This window comes from Caretta caretta, chromosome 5 (assembly GCF_965140235.1).
Source record: "Caretta caretta isolate rCarCar2 chromosome 5, rCarCar1.hap1, whole genome shotgun sequence".
Taxonomy (NCBI): Eukaryota; Metazoa; Chordata; order Testudines; family Cheloniidae; genus Caretta; species Caretta caretta.
Window position 1 is genome coordinate 46043143 of NC_134210.1, and position 18224 is coordinate 46061366.

General features: G+C 40.0%; 1 protein-coding gene across 11 annotated transcripts in view; it reads left to right on the forward strand.

Moving 5' to 3' along the window:
* Nucleotides 1-17911, forward strand: part of LHFPL2 (LHFPL tetraspan subfamily member 2) — a 193145-nt gene extending 175234 nt beyond the window's left edge. For all 11 annotated transcript variants that reach the window (XM_048851154.2, XM_048851150.2, XM_075128515.1 and 8 more), the window contains one exon: nucleotides 12032-17911. In XM_048851154.2, coding sequence (XP_048707111.1) covers nucleotides 12032-12288 — 257 coding nt within the window. In that variant the 3' untranslated portion in view covers nucleotides 12289-17911. The remainder of the gene's footprint in view (nucleotides 1-12031) is intronic.
* The last annotated feature ends 313 nt before the right edge of the window (nucleotides 17912-18224 follow it).

Consider the following 18224-nt stretch of genomic DNA (forward strand, 5'->3'; position numbering starts at 1 on the left):
AGGAAATTTTTGGGAGGCAGACAAAAGGCATTATATACTGTACTGTGGTTGGGAGGTGCCCCTGGCTCACCCCACACATGCACAGCCTGCTGCAGGCAAGGATGCTAGGAAGCACCTTGCGCAGCAGCAGCTCCCCCCCCCCCCCCCAGAAGAACAGGCACCAACTTTGCCGGGGGATGCTCCAGGCCCACCTCTTCCCATCCCCGCTCCATTCCAGGCCCACCTCTTCCCACCCCCACTCCACCTCCTCTGCGGAGCATGCCGCATCCCTGCCTCTTCCCCTCCTCCCAGAAAGTCCTAAGTGCTGCCAAACAGCTGTTTGGTGGTGGGGGAAGCACTGGGAGGGAGGGGAAGGAGGCGGAGAAGAGGAACTTGTGCAGGCAGCCAAATGACGTTATAAGGGAGCATTGCACAACTTTACACGAGCATGTTCCCTAATGGAGCAGCGATGTAACTTCGAAACAACGTTAAGTGGGAGGACGTTAAATGAGGAGTTATTGTACCAGTAGCCAAAGCCATGCAGGCAGCACCTGCCTTGCTGTCATTCTGTCAAAACAACCCCCATGGAGGATTACAAGCACTCTGATTTACTTTAGTTTAATTTAGTAGTGGCAGTGCATATTTCACTCTCATTGTAGCACACTGTATCCTGATTATTAGCCTTCTCTTCCATCTCTCAGACACACACCCCTGCAGTCTCAACACCATTTCCACATCTGTCCCCCCTCCTCCCATCCTAGCTCTGTTTTGAATGATTAGTGAGCTTACACAGATTTGGTTCTAAATAAAGAAAAACTTGCCGTATTCACAATCAAGGGGTAGCCTTCATGAACAAAAGGATTAGCTTAGTTAGGCCTGAAAGTTAAGAGAGTTTATTCTCTTGGTCAGTCTGTTTTGAAGAAGGGAACTGTGAAGGTATTTCTTTTTCTTCTGATAGTCACATGGGGTAAGGACTTTATAAAGGTAAACAGTCTAAGCAGTTTCGAGAATTTGCCTGGCCACCATTTTAAACATGTCAGTCTCTTGTCTCAGGTGGAAGCTGTTCCAGATGTATTTGTATCTGCATGTGACTCCACTAGTCTGGAATTAATTAGTGGGTCTCTCCTTCCCACTAATCTGCTGAGTAGCATTTTGCATAGCAGCTGAGTAGCATTTTGTATAGCAGCTTCCCCTTCAACAGTCCTCTAAGTCTCCACTCTGCCTTTGTAAGCCTGAGCTCAGCTTTATGAGTTAAATGGACACTGTCAATGTGGGGTTTTTTTACATTGACTGATTCTTTGAAATTGTTATGGGCTTTTTCTTTCCCTATTTTATATTTAGAAGGGTCTTTTGGTGATTAACATCACCAAAGGTGTTCAGGACTGCTGCGCCTCATACTCTCCCCTTTCTTGCTGTCCAGTGTCCACATACCTGCCTGCTTCTTGCTGTCTGTCCTCTTTGTTTCAATTCTGCTGCTGCTGTTACCAGTGAACACCTTCTTGCAGACCTGGAGAAGGTATGCACCAGGAACAAAAGTGGTGACACTGACTATACGCACAGTGGTGTCGGGGGGTGGGAGAGTGGGAATAATTTTCCCCCTCTAATCTCTGTCAGTTACAATAAATGTAGGGGCTGTGGGTTACAGTAACAGTTACAGCATTTTCAGAAAGAAATACCATTTTTCAAGTCCCTTTAATTTGCTGATGGAACATGGTGGACCCCTTCAGGGAAATGCTGTAATGGTCTATCTACACAAAAGTCTTTAGTCTGGATTTGGAACAGAATTAAAATACAAACAATAGCAGGATCCTTCTTAGTTTTATCTCTAGATTCAGAGAGATCTGCTGTGCACAAAAGTCTGAGGGACTGGTTATTTCACAGTGCTCCAGATAATTTAGCTTGTTTCTTCTTGTTAAGAATCTTCATTCAGGGCTTGGAATACTGTAAGTTTTTGTCCAGTAATTCCCCCACCTTTTTCCTCTCAGATTTGGATTTCTGTGACTGGGTTCACCAGTCTCAAAGCCCCACACAGTTTTGATATAATCAGCTTTAAATATAAGTAGATCATTTATAAATTATAATTGAGGAAGTATTGTCTAGAGCCAGAGCTGCTGAGCAGGAGGCTATACTGCAGATTCTTTGTCAGTTGACTGCTCAGTACCTGAGTGATTAGCAGGAGCAGAAGAACTTGTTAATTGCAGGTTGGTGGAGTCCTTCACAGACATTGTTTATGTGGGAAAACCCAATGTGTCTGAAAAAAAGTCCTGATGCGTGGTCTCTTGGGGCTAAATTGAGATTGCTGATTTGTGCATGTATTCTAGACAGAAAAACATCCAGATGTGTGCCATTTATGTTTTGACAGAGTGCAAGTGTGACATTGAGTAATGGAGGCAAGTTTACTTTTTCTAGTTGGTTAAATACCTTTGGGGCTAGAGATCTAATCTCCCATCGGTATGCAGGGGATGAATGCAGTCAATACCATTAGTGCTGATGGAACCTCCCCAAGCTTTTATGGGCGAATGATCCCTTCACACATTCTTACCCTTTTTTCTTTCTCCTCTTTTAAAATAATGCGGTAGTGTAGCTCTGTTCCTTGGGAACTTGCTACATTGCCACCTCACTGATCACATCTGGTTAATTTCCTGTTTCCTCAAGTTCAGAGATTTTTCACAATTTCTTTAGGGAATGAGAAGATAGTTTCAGGATTTGCAATGGAAATTGGCTTTGTTAATATACACTGTGTTTAATATAGCACAACAGCAACTGCATGGGAGACTCTGTCAGAATTAAATAGTGTGCCTCCACTTATCCAAATAAACAGCAGGGTAACTACATTCCTAAGGGGTTGTTTTCTGAGGTCAGGCCAGGGGATCTGCTTTACGTCACCAAAAAACGGCTGTTCTGCTTCAGTTCAGATCTTACCCCAAATGCTGACTAGCACACACTGTGACAAATTAGTGCTGAAGTTTGTTAATCAAATTGCTGTTTTTCCACAATGGTAGCCTGCGTCAACTGAACTGTATCAAAATCCTGAGTAACAAGTTTATCACAGTTTCTGTGTCTTCAGGAAAAAAAAAATTCTTAACCAAAGGAGAAGGGGGAAGATTGCAACACTAATGTGCAAAACATTGCTATGTCTTTTTCAAGAGATTCAGTTTCACAAAAATACATTATGCTCTGTGGGTACTGATAATTTTATGCAGCAACCTAGAGTTTTTTGTTTTTGTGTTCTGAGGTGGGGTGGAGTGTTTGCTTTTAGATCATCCAGATATAGAATGGATGATGTTAAACTACAGTATATTTTCTGAGTAGAAGCAATCTAAATAATGAAGTGGCCTTTTCCACTTCTTAAGGCTTCTTTTGGAAGCCAGAGATTTTGAGTTTGATAAGCAAGTGTTATTCAGGCAGAGATTTCAGGCAGATATCAGGGTAAAATCCCCCAATTAACTATGAGGCAGTACTCTTGGTTGAAATAGACTTATATCAAAGAGTCTTAAATCAGAGCGCTCATTGTATGTGCACAGGTTTCCTGGCTGTGGTGCGTGAGAGTATTGTAGCTTTGAGCTTTCTAGTTTTGTTTGTAGTCCTCTTGCTGAATGGACTGTAGTACATAAGTTTCCCTCATAACCCTCATCTCTGGTTTGTGACATCCCAATGGGAGGGTGACACGAAGTTGGCAAATGATAACAAAAAAGAAATTTGACGAAGAAAAATTTGTATAAACAAATTTTTTAACAAGGAGATTAAAAATATTGTATGAAATGGTAACGGAGACAGACACATTAGGATAAGTTTTCAACTAGCCTGTACATTTCTTGTTGCAAATCTACATGTGCAGAGGTAATTTGGATGTTAACTTGAAGCTGTAAATTATCACAAGAACACAAAAGGCTTTTTCAGAGGAAACTCAGCTTCAGAATGGGAATCAGTTTTTACTTTCCAGAATTACATGCTGTGCTCTGTATCTTGGAGACTGGCAGCTAGACAAATACACTAGGATAAGGGTGTAAATAGCTGATTTTTTTAAAAAAATCATCATTAATATTTACTTAATCTTGTAGCCAGGTTAGTCTTGGAGTGAAGATCATTGTTGCTTGATTTGATTATGCTGACAAAATTATAGAACTCAAATTTGAACTTTGTTCTTCTATGACTAACAAATATTTAAATGCTTTAATCTTATGTATTGAGTTTGCTCATAAATCTGTATAGTGCAGACTTAATATTTAATTGAAGCCAGATTCCAAAATGTCAGGGTTAGAACAGTTTTTAGTCTATGGAGAGGGCAGATTTAGACAAGAAACCAAGAGCCTGTGCTCTTTTGTTGCTATTCTCTGTGGATGTAAATGTATGCTCGAGTCACCCTAGACATCTTTTTAAAAATTTGCTTTACAGTTCAATTTAAATACTTTACTAAAAAAGTTTCACTCATATAGTTTTTTAAAACAGGGCTGCTGTTAGGGGGTTTGAAAGCTAATGCTGTTTTTACTGATACTCCCTATTATGTATCTCAAGCTGCTAAACAATTTCAAGCTGATAGATACGTTTTAAGTGCAACCTGTGTACTTATGAATCTGTGGTTTGAAAACAGTACTGTGCACTTTGAAAGTAGTATTAGATACCAACAACCAGGAGTCCTGGATTGAAATCCTGAGCCTGGTACTACAGTGCAAGGCTCGTTAGCTATATGTATAGAGCTGGAGAGCACTCTCAGGGTGATATGCTGAGCTTGGGAAGGAAAGAAAGGTGTTGTTTATGACTTTACATAGAAATAGCTACATTTTCTGGCTGGCTGTGCTCTTGGGTGGAAGAGTCATGGCAACAGCAGATAGGTTTTGGCACAGGTACTAAGGAAGGCAGAGGTTTGACTTGTGACCTAAGCCAGGCTTAGTAGGCTTGGAGCTCTGGCTGCTTCTGTTCTCACATTGTAGAGTATTTTTGGTGGAGAGCCTGTGACCAGACTGACTTCCTCCAGTACAAATTTATTCTTTCCTCCTTCAGTTTTGCCATCTCCTTAGCTAAGCCACTCTACATCTCCAACTTTATTAAATCCCATGTCCTCAATTTCAGCCACCTTTTCACAATCTGTGACTCACTCCTCAGACTCAGCCATGCCCCTATCTCCATTTCTTTCTCCACACAGTCTCTCGCCAATTTCTTCCAAGAGAAAACTGACAAAATATGATGTGACCTTCCCTCTCCCCTGAGCTTGCCTTCCCTTCCCATCCTACAATTTTCTGGGCATCATCTTTGACTCAGACCTCTTTCTAGGTCCTCATATTCATGCTATATCTAAATCTTGCTGATTCTTTCTGTGTAACATCCTAGATATTTTCCTATCTTTTCCTATCCATTCACACAGCTAAAACTCTCAACAAAGTACCCCATCTCAGTCACTGCAACGTCCTTCTCTTGGGCCTTGACAAATGCAATCTTTCCTTATTCATATCCATTCAGAATTCTGCTGCAAACATCATTTTCCTAACCCGTCATTTTGACAATCTCATCCCTCCAGTGGCTACTTATATAAGCTATTTATGTTTGATTTCAAGAGCTGTCACAGCCTATCCCCACTCTACCTACCATCTCACATTCACTATCAGTATGTCATCTCCTGCCTCTGATCAGCCCATGATGGCAGCCTTCATCTGAAACTTGTTAAAGTTTCTGACACCTTTGTGCTTTCTCCCATATTGCCCCTCACACTCGGGAGGAGCTCCTCAGAAACCTCCATACATCTCTCTCATTATCCTCCTGCAAATTCCGCCTTAAAATTCTTCTTTTGCATCATGTCTATTAAAAAACCTGGGATGCTGATACCACTGCCTGTGACACTGGCCAATACTGTCTCATTGTTTCCTTGTACTTCCCTAACTGTCTGTATCCATCTGTTTTTCTCTTGTCTTACACTTAGATTGTAAGCTCTTGAGGCAGGGACCTTCTTTTTGTTCTGATTGTACAGAACCTAGAACAGTGGGGTTCTGGTCCTAGGTGCTACCGGGCTGCTGGGTACCCACAGCTCCCATTGAGCTTTATCCCTTCTCAGCATCATGGCATTGGATAATATTTTAATGGTTGTTTTCAAACTAATTGCAGTAAATGGGTGTTTGGCATTAGCATGAAAAAGAAACTTCACCATCAAACAGGTTGCTTATTAAGAAATATCAGGGCCCTCATGCTGCAGTGTGGAGGCTGGTGTGGGAAATTAATGTTTAATGAGAATTTACCGTTTTCTGAGTAATTTTTCTGGTTGACGATCTGGCCGCAGACTAGTCTGCAATTGCTTTTTGTTCACGTGTGACTGCCTCTGTTTGTCTGAGATACAAATCAATAAACCAAGACCACAAATTTAACCATGGAAACCACTGAATTTACATGATGCAGAGGCCAGTAGTGTGCTGTGCTGCACGAATAGAAGCACATTGTGTCAGGTGAGGGGAACGTACACAAACCTCTGGAAATGCTGTGATAAGAAGGCTCCTACCTCTCAACCATCCAGTTCAGAATACTGCTAATGGCCCCAATGTTGTTTCTCCTGTCTCCCTCCATTGAATCCCTCCCCGCCTTCTCTGCCCATTCGTACTTCCTTTCTTCCATATCCTTGATGCTCACAGTGCAGGAGCACCATGTGTGTCCCAGGGCCTATCCCTCAGAATGCAAATCAGAGGAAGCAGAGCAAATGCAATGGTGTGGGAGCTGTGAGCTATGCAACTACATTGCAGAGTTGAGTGGCAATGGAAGATAACCAAAGAAAAGGCCGTTTTTCTCCTCCTCCAAATGTAGAAACATTTAAATTAACTTGCAAAAAGGGCATACCAGGCATGGACACTGTGGGGCTTAATGTAATTAACAGGCAGCTGCCTTCCCCCCCTCCTGGTTGCTAGAAGCTGCTGTCCAGGCTGCATCTAGATGGGATGGGTAGCTGAGTGTGTGTCTCCCTGGCAGCCAGTGAAGGCACTGTGCTTTGAATGCCTGGCTTCTCCAGATGCACACCCTGATTCCCTTGGTCATTGAGCAGGGAGGAGAGAATGCAGACAGCACACTGAGCAGCCAACCATGCAAGAGAACAAAGTCAGTTGCTTTGGAGCCATCAGCAATACTCCTCCTCCCACCCCTAGTGGAGTCTGGACTATTAAGAGGGGTGTTGAGGAGGGGGGAAACATGATGTCGGATGACGGGTAAAGGGTTAAGTGACCCCATATGGACACTAGAGGGGAGGAAGTGGGCCTGCCTTTGCAAATGCTGCAGGGTCATAGGCTTTGGCCACCCCCATTTCTCCTAGCAGAACACGGGTAGAGAGGAGCCAGGGTCTGTTAGTTGTAGGGTTTGGTTTTGGTATCAGAAGGGTTGGATGAGCATCTGAACTGATCCTGCACTGACCCTATGTTCATTTCATGGAGGAGGGGGAGACGTTAATACGTATTTTTGCTTTTCTCAGCATGGCCATACACATTTTTGTAATGCTGAGGCTGGTTTTGTGCATGCTCTCATGTGGTTTTGTAACAATACATGGGATCAGGACTTCTAGTGTGAAAGTTTTTATCTGAAATACCCTTTGTATTGAATTGCATGCCATTCAACTTAACTTGGAAGGACAAGGTTCTCTGTTGACCCTGCCAGGATTTTATTTCTAGAGACACCAAATATTTGAACCCTGATGCTAGACTACTAAGCCACCCTGTCTACTAAGGAATAAGTGGGATATTGGCTCTTCCTGGTTCATCTATGTTTCTTTTACTTGTTCTTTTGTATTTTTGTCACAATTTTCTTGGATTCTTAACCAGCAGGAGCAGTCAAGGCAGTAGGTCTGTAGAATAGTTAACCACTACTGCTTCAGATAAGCAAAAGGAAACAACATGAGAGACTCTTCCGACTCTCTACCCACCTGAACCTGCTACCCCTACAGCCTTCTTAGCTGGGAGAGATCAGAGATGGATCTCTTTGGCTGGCCAATAGCTTTTTATGCTGTAATATATGGCATGAAGTGCCTCTATGTGACATTAAAGAGCTCTATTTTGTCATAGCTATACATTTAAAATAAACAAACATTTATTAAGCTTTCCTACAATTGGGACACAGACATTAATATTAAAGTCGTTAAGGATGGTAAACATTGATATGTCTTAAAAATAAGGAAGCGGTGGAACTCTTGAGGAAATGTCTTATATGTTACATGTTTACTGAAATTGAATGAAAGGTGATTTGGCAGGGGAAAACACCTTAAGAATTTTTACTTGCTTGAGTGTTGGTAATACCAGTCTGGGACATGAACAGCTTACCTGTTTTTAGCAAGCAGAGAAAACTGACCCTTCACAATTTTTTCCAAGACAGTCCCAGTTCAGTTAATTGTTATAGTCAACTTTATCTTTCTTTTTCAGAAATCTGCTCTCCCCTTAAAGCAAGGTGACTGGTAGTGCTATGGGAGTTGAGGGTGCTCAGCACCTTTCAGGATTAGGCCATTTATTTGAGATCAGCTAAAGCACAGTATTGTAGCATTGTGTATTAAACCAGATTTTGGTTGAGGTGTTCAAAGTGGCAGAGACATTAAGGCTAAAACCTCAGAGGAAGAGACCAAATTGGTATTTGGTTTTCCATAAAATCCAGGCAGAGTACACACAAGAACAGTACAACAGCTTCAGCAGCATGAGCTTCGGGTAGGAATTCCTCAGATCTGAGAAATGTATGCCAAGAAACAATTTTATCATTTTCAGGGGCTCTTCTTCCAGTAGGTGGAGATAGATGTAAATTAAATATTGGTGCAGAATGGTCTAGACATCAAATGTGTAGTTAAAAGGCATAGTTGCTAGGGCATATAAACAAAGTATTTCCTTGATGCAGTTTTAGAAACTCACATGGTGTTGGCTGCTTAGACACTATTTGAAAATCATGATTAGTGAACCTTTTGCTGTTGATCACTAAAAGATATAGCAACTGCGACACATTAGTTGTACAATAAGAAGAAATACTGTTTAGTCATCTGGTTACACATTGAACAGGAAAGTGCAGGTGCCTAAAGGAGGGGAATTGTTGGTGTTTAGTCTGAAATGGTTGGTGGGCTCAGCATGATGAAAGCACAGCTTATCCAGATCTGCCTAAGATTAAGCACTACTTTATACTCGATGTACCAAGGGCACCAGACAGGAAGCACTACATAAAATTTGTCATTGTTTCTTATTGCGTATACAATGGGGAAGAAATCCCTTCACTAAGAATGGCCATCATTCACTGGCAGATTTCACTACCCCGAGGAATAATAAGTTTACAGTTCATTCATGCAATAGCTCTCCCATCATTATTTAAGAAATGCTTCATGAAGGACTTTCTTTTGTGATGCAACTGACATTTATAGACATTTTATTGTCATATATTCAATGGTTTAAAAACCTGGGAACTGTAGTTTATTTTCACTGAGGGAGAGTTTTCACAGCTGGTTGAATTTCTTTCAACAATAATTAAGAAAATCTAATGTAAACTAAAGCATGTAAAATATTAACTGAATTGAATGTGAGAGGGACTAGTCCTTACATCTGTTCTTGCACTGAAGATTTACTGAGGAATAAACAAAGACTGGCTGTGATTTATAACTTAGTGGAAATTTCAGGGTTGGAAGAAATATAGGAATGAATTAATGCTGGAGGTAGGTGGAAAACTAAACTTTCTCTGGATTCACTTTTACAGTGATAGCACTGTTTACAACTTGTCTTTCCCAAAAGGCACACAGTAAGTCCTCGCTTGATGTTGTAGTTATGTTTCTGAAAAATGCAACTTTAAGCAAAATGATGTCAGAATCCAATTTCCCCATGAGAATTAATGTAAATGGGGGGGAAGAGGGTTTAGGTTCTGGGGAAATTTTTTCACCAGACAAAAGACTACACGCACACACACACACACTGTAAGTTTTAAACAAGCTATTTAATACTGGTACACAGCGATGATGATTGTGAAGCTTGGTCGAGGTGGTGAAGTCAGAGGGTGGGGTATTTCCCAGGGAATGCCTTGCTGCTAAATGATGAACTAGCAATCAGCTGAGCCCTCAAGGGTTAACACACTGTTGTTAATGTAGCCTCACACTCTACAAGGCAGCATGGAGGGAGGGGAGACGGCATGGCAGATGGAGACACACACCGTGTGTGTGAGAGAGAGAGATGTGCATTGCCCCTTTAAGTACGCTGACATCACACTAAGTACACTGCCTTTTTAAGTAGATCAGCAAGTTGAGACAGCAGCTGCTGCCAGCAAACTCCCTCCATCCTGAGCCCTGTCATTGCCCCTCCCCCCCCCGCTCTATGGAAATAGAGTAAGCAGGGGAGGGGGACACCCTGAAATTAGTGCGCCCTTCCCTGCACAGCAAGCAGGAGGCTCTGGGGAGCAGTACATGGCAGTGGGGGTAGGGACAGCTGAACTGCTGACAGTTGCTAGCCTGCTAGACGGCTGCCGGCGCAGGGAATGGGGAGCTGATAGGGGGGCTGCCAGTCCATGCTGGTTCCAAGCCCCCACCAGCTAGCTCCAATGGGCTGCTCTTTCGTCAAGCAGTGGACAAAGCAGGCGGCTGCCAAAGGACATTATAAGGGAGCATTGCACAACTTTACACGAGCATGTTCCCTAATGGAGCAGCAACGTGACAAGATTAACCGGGATGATTTTAAATGAGGAGTTAGTTACTGTACAGAAAAAATCAGGTAATATTTAAAATCTTATTCTTGATATTTGCAGTTTAATAAATTTGCTACACATAATTGAACAAAAACATCCTGCATGTTCATAGTGCCATGCCAAGCAAAATTAAAAAAATAATTTGAAAGAAAATACCCTTTCTTAGTAGGACTGTTGATTAATTGCAGTTAATTCATGTGATTAACTCGAAAAAATTAATCGCGATTAACGGCAGTTTTAATCGCACTGTTAAACAGACTACCAATTGAAATTTATTCAGTATTTTGGATGTTTTTGTACATTTTCAAATATACTGATTTCAGTTACAACACAGAATACAAAGTGTATACTGCTCATGTTGTTACAAATATTTGCACTGTGAAAATGATACAGTATTTTTCAGTTCACCTCATACAAGTACTGTCGTGCAATCTCTTTATCGTGAAAATACAACTTACAAATGTAGATTTTTTTTGTTATATAACTGCACTCAAAAACAAAAAAGTGCCAAACTTTAGAGCCAACAAGTCCACTCAGTCCTACTTCTTGTTCAGCCAATCCCTAAGACAAACAAGTTTGTTTACATTTGCAGGGATAATGTTGCCCACTTCCTATTTACAATATCACCAGAAAGTGAGAACAGGCATTTGCATGGGACTTTTGTAGCCGGCATTGCAAAGTGTATTTAAGTGCCAGATATGCTAAACATATGGTCGGGGAGCAACCCCATGTTCCAACTGTCCTTCAGCTGCCAGGAACTGGGACCGGACAAGAGGATGGATCACTTGAAATTGCCCTGGTCTGTTCATTCCCTCTGAAGCTTCTAGCACTAGCCACTGTCAGAGACTAGGCTAGATGGACCACTGGTTGGACTGAGTATGGCCATGCTTATTAAGTTCAAGGATCAAATGGGAGAATTTGGAGAAAAACAACAAAAATGTTTAAGTACTAGAGAAACTGTTTTATGAAGAAAGATTAAATATGCCTTGGCTAAGTGAGGACTCTGAGCAGAATACAAGAACTGTTCACAAGTATTTGAAGGGTATAAGAGTAGACAGAAATACTCTGGGGTTTTACAGTAGGTGTGTAACTAGAGCTAACCTGTTTGCTAGGGCTAAAAAAAACCAAGACCTAAATAAGAGGAGAAAAACTGACAGTGAGATCTATTAGACTGTGAAATAGTCTCTCTCCGGCAAAGTGGTGGAAGGACTAGAAATTTAAACAAAGCACTATGCAGTGTACTGCAGGGAACGGTGGGCCAACAGGGTTTTTCATCTCTCATTTCTATTATTTGTAGGGGAACAGGTGTGACCGAACATTGTACATTACAATAATGGCAAAATGTTATATTGTCTAATATATAGAGGTTGTTAAATTTTATTCTTTTTTTTTTTTTAAGGCCTCTTCCTTATCTTAGGCTTGATGCTGTACCCTGCAGGCTGGGGCTGCCAGAAGGCAATAAGCTATTGTGGACATTATGCTTCTGCTTATAAACTAGGAGACTGCTCACTGGGCTGGGCCTTCTACACAGCTATTGGTGGCACTGGTCTGACATTCATCTGTGCCGTCTTCTCAGCACAAGCAGAAATTGCCACATCTAGTGACAAAGTGCAAGAAGAAATTGAAGAGGGGAAAAACCTTATCTGCCTCCTTTAAATACAATGGAAAAAAGATCGATCAGTGCCTGGGAAACACTGACTTCAGACTGTTTTGCTTTTAAATGACTTGATAAAAGGATCCACTTACCTGTTTTCACAATTTGTGTGATTAAGCCTTGAACTACTGAACATTCTATCACTTGCTGGGCGATGAGGACCAGAGAAAGGAGGATCTCAAGCAAAGACAGTGTAGATATGTGGGAATTCTTGGTATGACTACATTGTCAGGACTCAGCAGAATATACAACTTGAGAGCGAGGCGGGGGAGTGTATATAGTGAACAAACATTGTAATATACCTGACAATTTCTGATTTTATCAGATTGCATTCTCCACCTTGGTCACTTTGAAGGATCTGAATTAAAATAATAAAAGCCAGCACATTTCTACTATGTACAGGACTAGCCTATTTAATCAGGTTTTGTTTTCAAGGGCTTCAATCACTTGTGAAGGTTTTATTGCCATCTGGTTTGGTACTATAGTTAATATGGTGGTGCTTTTTGATGAGTTTTAAAATTACTTAAAGCACAACTGGTTTTTTTGGATAATTAAATGCATGACAAAGAGAACAGGGTTGACATTAAGACCTTGCTAAAAGTCATATAAACTGTAAAGAAAGTGAGATGGGGCTCAAATTATTTAGTTTGTTCTGGCATGAAGTATCCGTAACAAGTGGTAGGTACATTATATTTTAGCAGCTAGATTTGAAGTTAAATTATTTTTGTTTCATAGCAGAGCCAGGGGAATGGTCGTTACCCTGGAGTTTACCTATATAAAATAAAAATGGTAGAAATAATGTTTTAGGATCTAATGAGTGAAACACTGAACTTTGGATACACAAATGGTGCCTTTACTAGAAATCCCAGGAATCCTCAATATTTAGGAAAAACACTATATTCTCTCAGCAGCACAACTGACAGGGTTATTTTGTGAATGCCAATAAGTGTTGACACTCTTCAGTAAAAATATGAACTGTATGTTGGGTTTACAATTACAATAGTTCTCTGTTTGCCAAAAGAAACCTCATTCCCAGTCCACAGACCAGTGTCTTAGAGCCAGTTTAGTCTGTAACAGACGTTCACTCTGCAGGAGACAATGCCAAATTCTAAATGTTTGTGGGAAAACCTTTTCCCACTCTTTTTAACCACATTTGGTATGGACCCATTTCCAGCACAATCAGCAGAAGCAGAAATATGGCTTGCCACGAGTGACATTCCTTTCCAAAATGCGTTCAGTTCAGTCATAATACTTGTGTTGTTTCTCCAGTTACTAGAATTATTCTGAGAGCATATTAGAAGAAAGAATACTGTACTGCCTTGGGGATACATGAGCACAAAATAGATAAACTGTTTTAAAATTTCCAATCAAATATCAAGTGAATAGTTATTTCATGGTGGTGGTAAAATACTATTAGGCACTGAAGGCTGCTGAGCCTATTGTTAAAGGTGTCTGCAAGTTTATCCATTTTTCTGTAATGTTAAAAATCAAATAACTTCTGCAGACAGAATGATTAGCCTCCGGATTACAAGACTTTGTTGTCGAGAACACCAAATTTGTATAGAAACGTGAAGGTTTTGTGTTCTTATTTTTGCGGCATCTTTCCTGACCTAGAGCTGAGGGAAATGCAGCTTGCATTAACCATGCACAGTCTTACCATTGTTATACCATTAAATGTAAAAGGTTTCTTTGGAGCACATATGGTCCCTATGCTTTTTGAACTCTTCATCCGCTCCTGTGGAAGTCTCCTTCCCAGGAACAGTTCTTTAGAAATTATTGATCTGTGTGAGATTCTAATGAGTGCCCAGGCTTCAACTATAAAGGTTTAAAAAGACAATGTTATCTTTTTAATAAATGGGTAGTTTGTAAACTCCAGCTGCTAATGATGCTGCCTCTAATAAGTTAAATCAATTAATTTACTTTTTGAAGTGGAATAATTTTGTTCTGGTCTGTTCCTGATAAACCAGACATGTTACTTTGGACCGATTAAATTGATAGGTTGTAGTAGTGATCCATAATCAATGTGCTGGAGTGCCAGAGTCCCTGCTTCTCTGTAAATACAAATCCAAGACCCCTATTTAGCAGTGCTGCTGACACCTCTGTTCTCCTGTGCACATTCCCGATGTTGGGGCAGAATGATTTGGAAAGCGTTATGCTAGCCACAGGGCAAAACTTCCCCTTGGTAATATTTAATTTTCTTTTTCACCACTGAATTGTGAGAACCCGGCCTTTCCTCTTGTTAATCCAGAATTCACACTTGAGAAACCTGTGTTTTCCCCCCCTCCCAATCCCACTGCACTCTTAGACAAGATTTTAAAACGGGTAACTCACTTTTCTTTTAAATATTTAACATAATAAAATAAAGTTATAGGCTGGAACCATTTATGCCAAGTGTCTGCATAGAGCAAGATTTCCTTTTAAACAAATTATAACCACTTGCAAAAATTGGTGAGTTAGAGCAAAACTGTAGCCATGGCATCATAATGTCTTATTTGAAACTGTGCGCCTTTGAAATACGTTTCCTTGTACATACAAAGTATACCTTATGAAGCACACCTCCAAATTTTCAACCATATTATTTGTATGTGGATGAATCCTATTAAAAAAAACCCTGTAAGAAGCTTCTACCAAGGTTATTGCTTGTTCACAGCTGCTACTACTTTAGAGCCCCCCCACCCATTGGAATGTGCACAATACAAGCTGGGGCACTAAAACAGCTGTGATACAGAACTTTTAACTAAAGGGAGTCTTAAGTGCTGTGAACAACACATGGAATTGGGGTGAAGATAAATTATATATATATATTTTTTTAATGTTGTAATTTGTTTTTCTTTAGGAAGATAGTATGCTGTTAAAAATAATCAATGCCACCAAATCATGACACTCTTAATAATATAGTGTCACAAATACATTAAAAATCCAAGTACTATATTAATCAATGACAGATTACGGTTTTCAAAGGTGTCATGCAATGCTTAACTGAACTGGTTTGGACCATGCATGCCCCATGTATTGTGTGAATTAAAAAAAAGCAGTGAACAATGTATTATTAGGCCATAACTATGTTAAGTCTTTACAGTACTGAAAATATTAATGTTGGGTTTTATAGTACTGTGCATAAAATATTTATTTTGCATGTGTTTTTCTGAATTTGTAAGGGAAGTGGACCAGCTTCTATTATTGTACTAGTATAACCTCAAACTGATCTAATCAACTCAACAGGTCATACTCATTGACTGGCATAGATGGAAGACATGGTAGGATAGTAAGTGATAAGATGGCTTTATTATTACATACAGATTTTCTTAATGAGTGGGTCACATTTTAGAACTCATTAAGTTTGATGGCTGCTGTTCCTGAATTTTAGTTCCACCAGAACAGTGGCCTTCCCAAGACATTCTATGAAAATCATTTTTCTTTTGTCAGCTTCAGGCATGTTTAATTAGTTTCATGATGGGCCATATAGCATAACTGCTTCTTAATGTACATGTAGTGCTTAGGTGCAAGGAATGTTTGATGTGGCATCTTTAAAAAAAAAAAAAAAAGCTGTCTAACTCCCTCAAAATTGTAACATACTAACTTTGTAAATTTTTTTAAAGATAGAAATATTCTTTAAACATCTGTGGTTTGATCACCTTTGTAAACATATATTCTGTAAAGTGCCATAGTTATTTTTGGAGTATAGCATATTTAAATATATATACACAAATTTGTGTGAGATGTGCAATAATATAAGTGGGTTTTTTTTTAAAAATGTGATATGCTTTAAAAAGGGACTGCCAAGTGAAGAGTGGTTGGAATTTTGTTTTTGGACAAACTTATTGCTACTTGAGAGTAATGCTAGAGGAAATAGGATACCATTGATTGTAGTTTAAAGGTTTATCTAAAATTTCTTTTCTAGATTCATTTGAAATACTCACATCTGGGTAATCCAGGCCTGATTTATTTATAGCCTTAAATTCCAACTGTGAAGCTGCACACCTGCACTGTAATTAACACCTAGGAGTTGAAAAGCTCAGCACTGCTTGATAATGTCTCTCCGTGTGCTCTAGACTACTAGGCACTGCATCAACATTGCTAATAGCTACAGTCTGGTTCTCTAGTACCATCTTTTTGCCTAACGAACACTTACTTAGGCACCTCTTGGTCTGGGGAATTTCAAATAGATCATTTAAATTTTGTGTTAGTATTCAATGCCAGAATTTCCCAGTTTTAAATGCAGAAGTCAAATTTTCTTTAAAGCCAATGGTGGGGGAAGCCTGCTACAGCAGGAGTCATCACTGGCTCTGTGGTGAAGGCAGTGCCCCACCAAACAACTGGGCAGTAACTGTATATGCTGCAAAAACTGAATAGGAATGTAGGCTGTGGTTAATCACCTATCCATTGTTTGTTTGTGGTACTGCTGTTGAGTGACCAGTGCTTTGTGGAATGTTTTTCAGCACTGTATCATAGAATATCTGGGTTGGAAGGGACCTCAGGAGGTCATCTAGTCCAACCCCCTGCTCAAAGCAGGACCAATCCCCAATTTTTGCCCCAGGTCCCTAAATGGCCCCCTCAAGGATTGAACTCACAATCCTGGGTTTAGCAGATCAATGCTCAAACCACTGAGCTATCTCACTGACTAGGTACTCAGTAATATCTGTTTTTATTATCTAAAGCTGACTTATAGTGGAGTTTGTAAACTAAATTCTTAGATCACCACAGCTCTGGCCTATCTTAGTTTGAACATGCTTCACTATTTTAAGGCTGATCAAGGTGCATACATTAAGGGATTTATACTTAGAAAATTTACATTAGAGATTTTGCAGTGATTGTGACACTGTATTTTACCACTTACATATTGATCACTAAGCAGCTGATCTTAAATTGTAGCAATCTTTTATACAAGTTGAATTAAAAGTGATTTTATAATTAAATATAGCTTTAACAACTAATGTATCTGCAAGGTAAAACTACCATGGTTTCTCTCTTGGGGTGGGAAGAGTAAGAAAAGTAGGTTTCAAGACATGTGAAACACTGACCAATTGTGTGTGTAGTGGCTTTTAAATACTATGATACTAAAGCACTTATTTCTTATCTATAGACTTCAAAGCACTTTATAAAAGGAGGGTAAGTAGCATGTGCATTTTAGAAGTAGGGAAATGGTTAGAACTGGCAACAGAACCCAGACTTACTCACTCCACCTGTTAAGAGTTTTCTGACACACTTAGGTGACAGTGTAAAGGTTTTTAATTGCACTACCTTGTGCTATTTTAAAGCAGTGGGGTCCAGTTATTTTACTTGAAATGCCAGAACTGGCTGAAAAGGTAAACATTTCTAATTCTGTTACAGGACAGGACTCAAGCATAGGGTTTAGCTCCTTAGAACCCCATGCTATTTCCAAATGAAGAACCCAGAACTGATAGCAAGGTAGTTCCCAACTCAGCAGAATCCCCTATGAGCTACTACTTCACCACTGTAGAGATGTTAAGGGATATCAGTAATCAGAGCTACAGCTTCTTCCTTTTTATGTTAATTTGAGAAACGAAACAACAACCTGTGTCCCTAAAGTATTTCATCTGCTGACTGTACTAAAACTGTACAAGGGCTTGATGTATGTAAATAAAACTAATACGTTTTTCAAAAGAGGTGGTATATAACTTTAACCTAAGGTTAGAGCCCAAAACTCCCTAAAAAGGTTGGTACTAATATAAGATTTCATTATATATTTGAGTGCACAATTGAGGCTCCACAGGTAAGAAGAGTTAAACACACACTGGTGGCTGTCTCATTCCACCTATTGGACAAGCTGAACTTCATTATATACCTTTAAAGAGGCTCATCTATGTTCTGCCTATTCATCTATCTGCACCTAAGAGCAACTGCAAACCCCTTGCTTTTTAAAAATATTAAAAACCTGCATGAGACTTTACAGGGGGAGAAGGGTTTTGAAGATGAT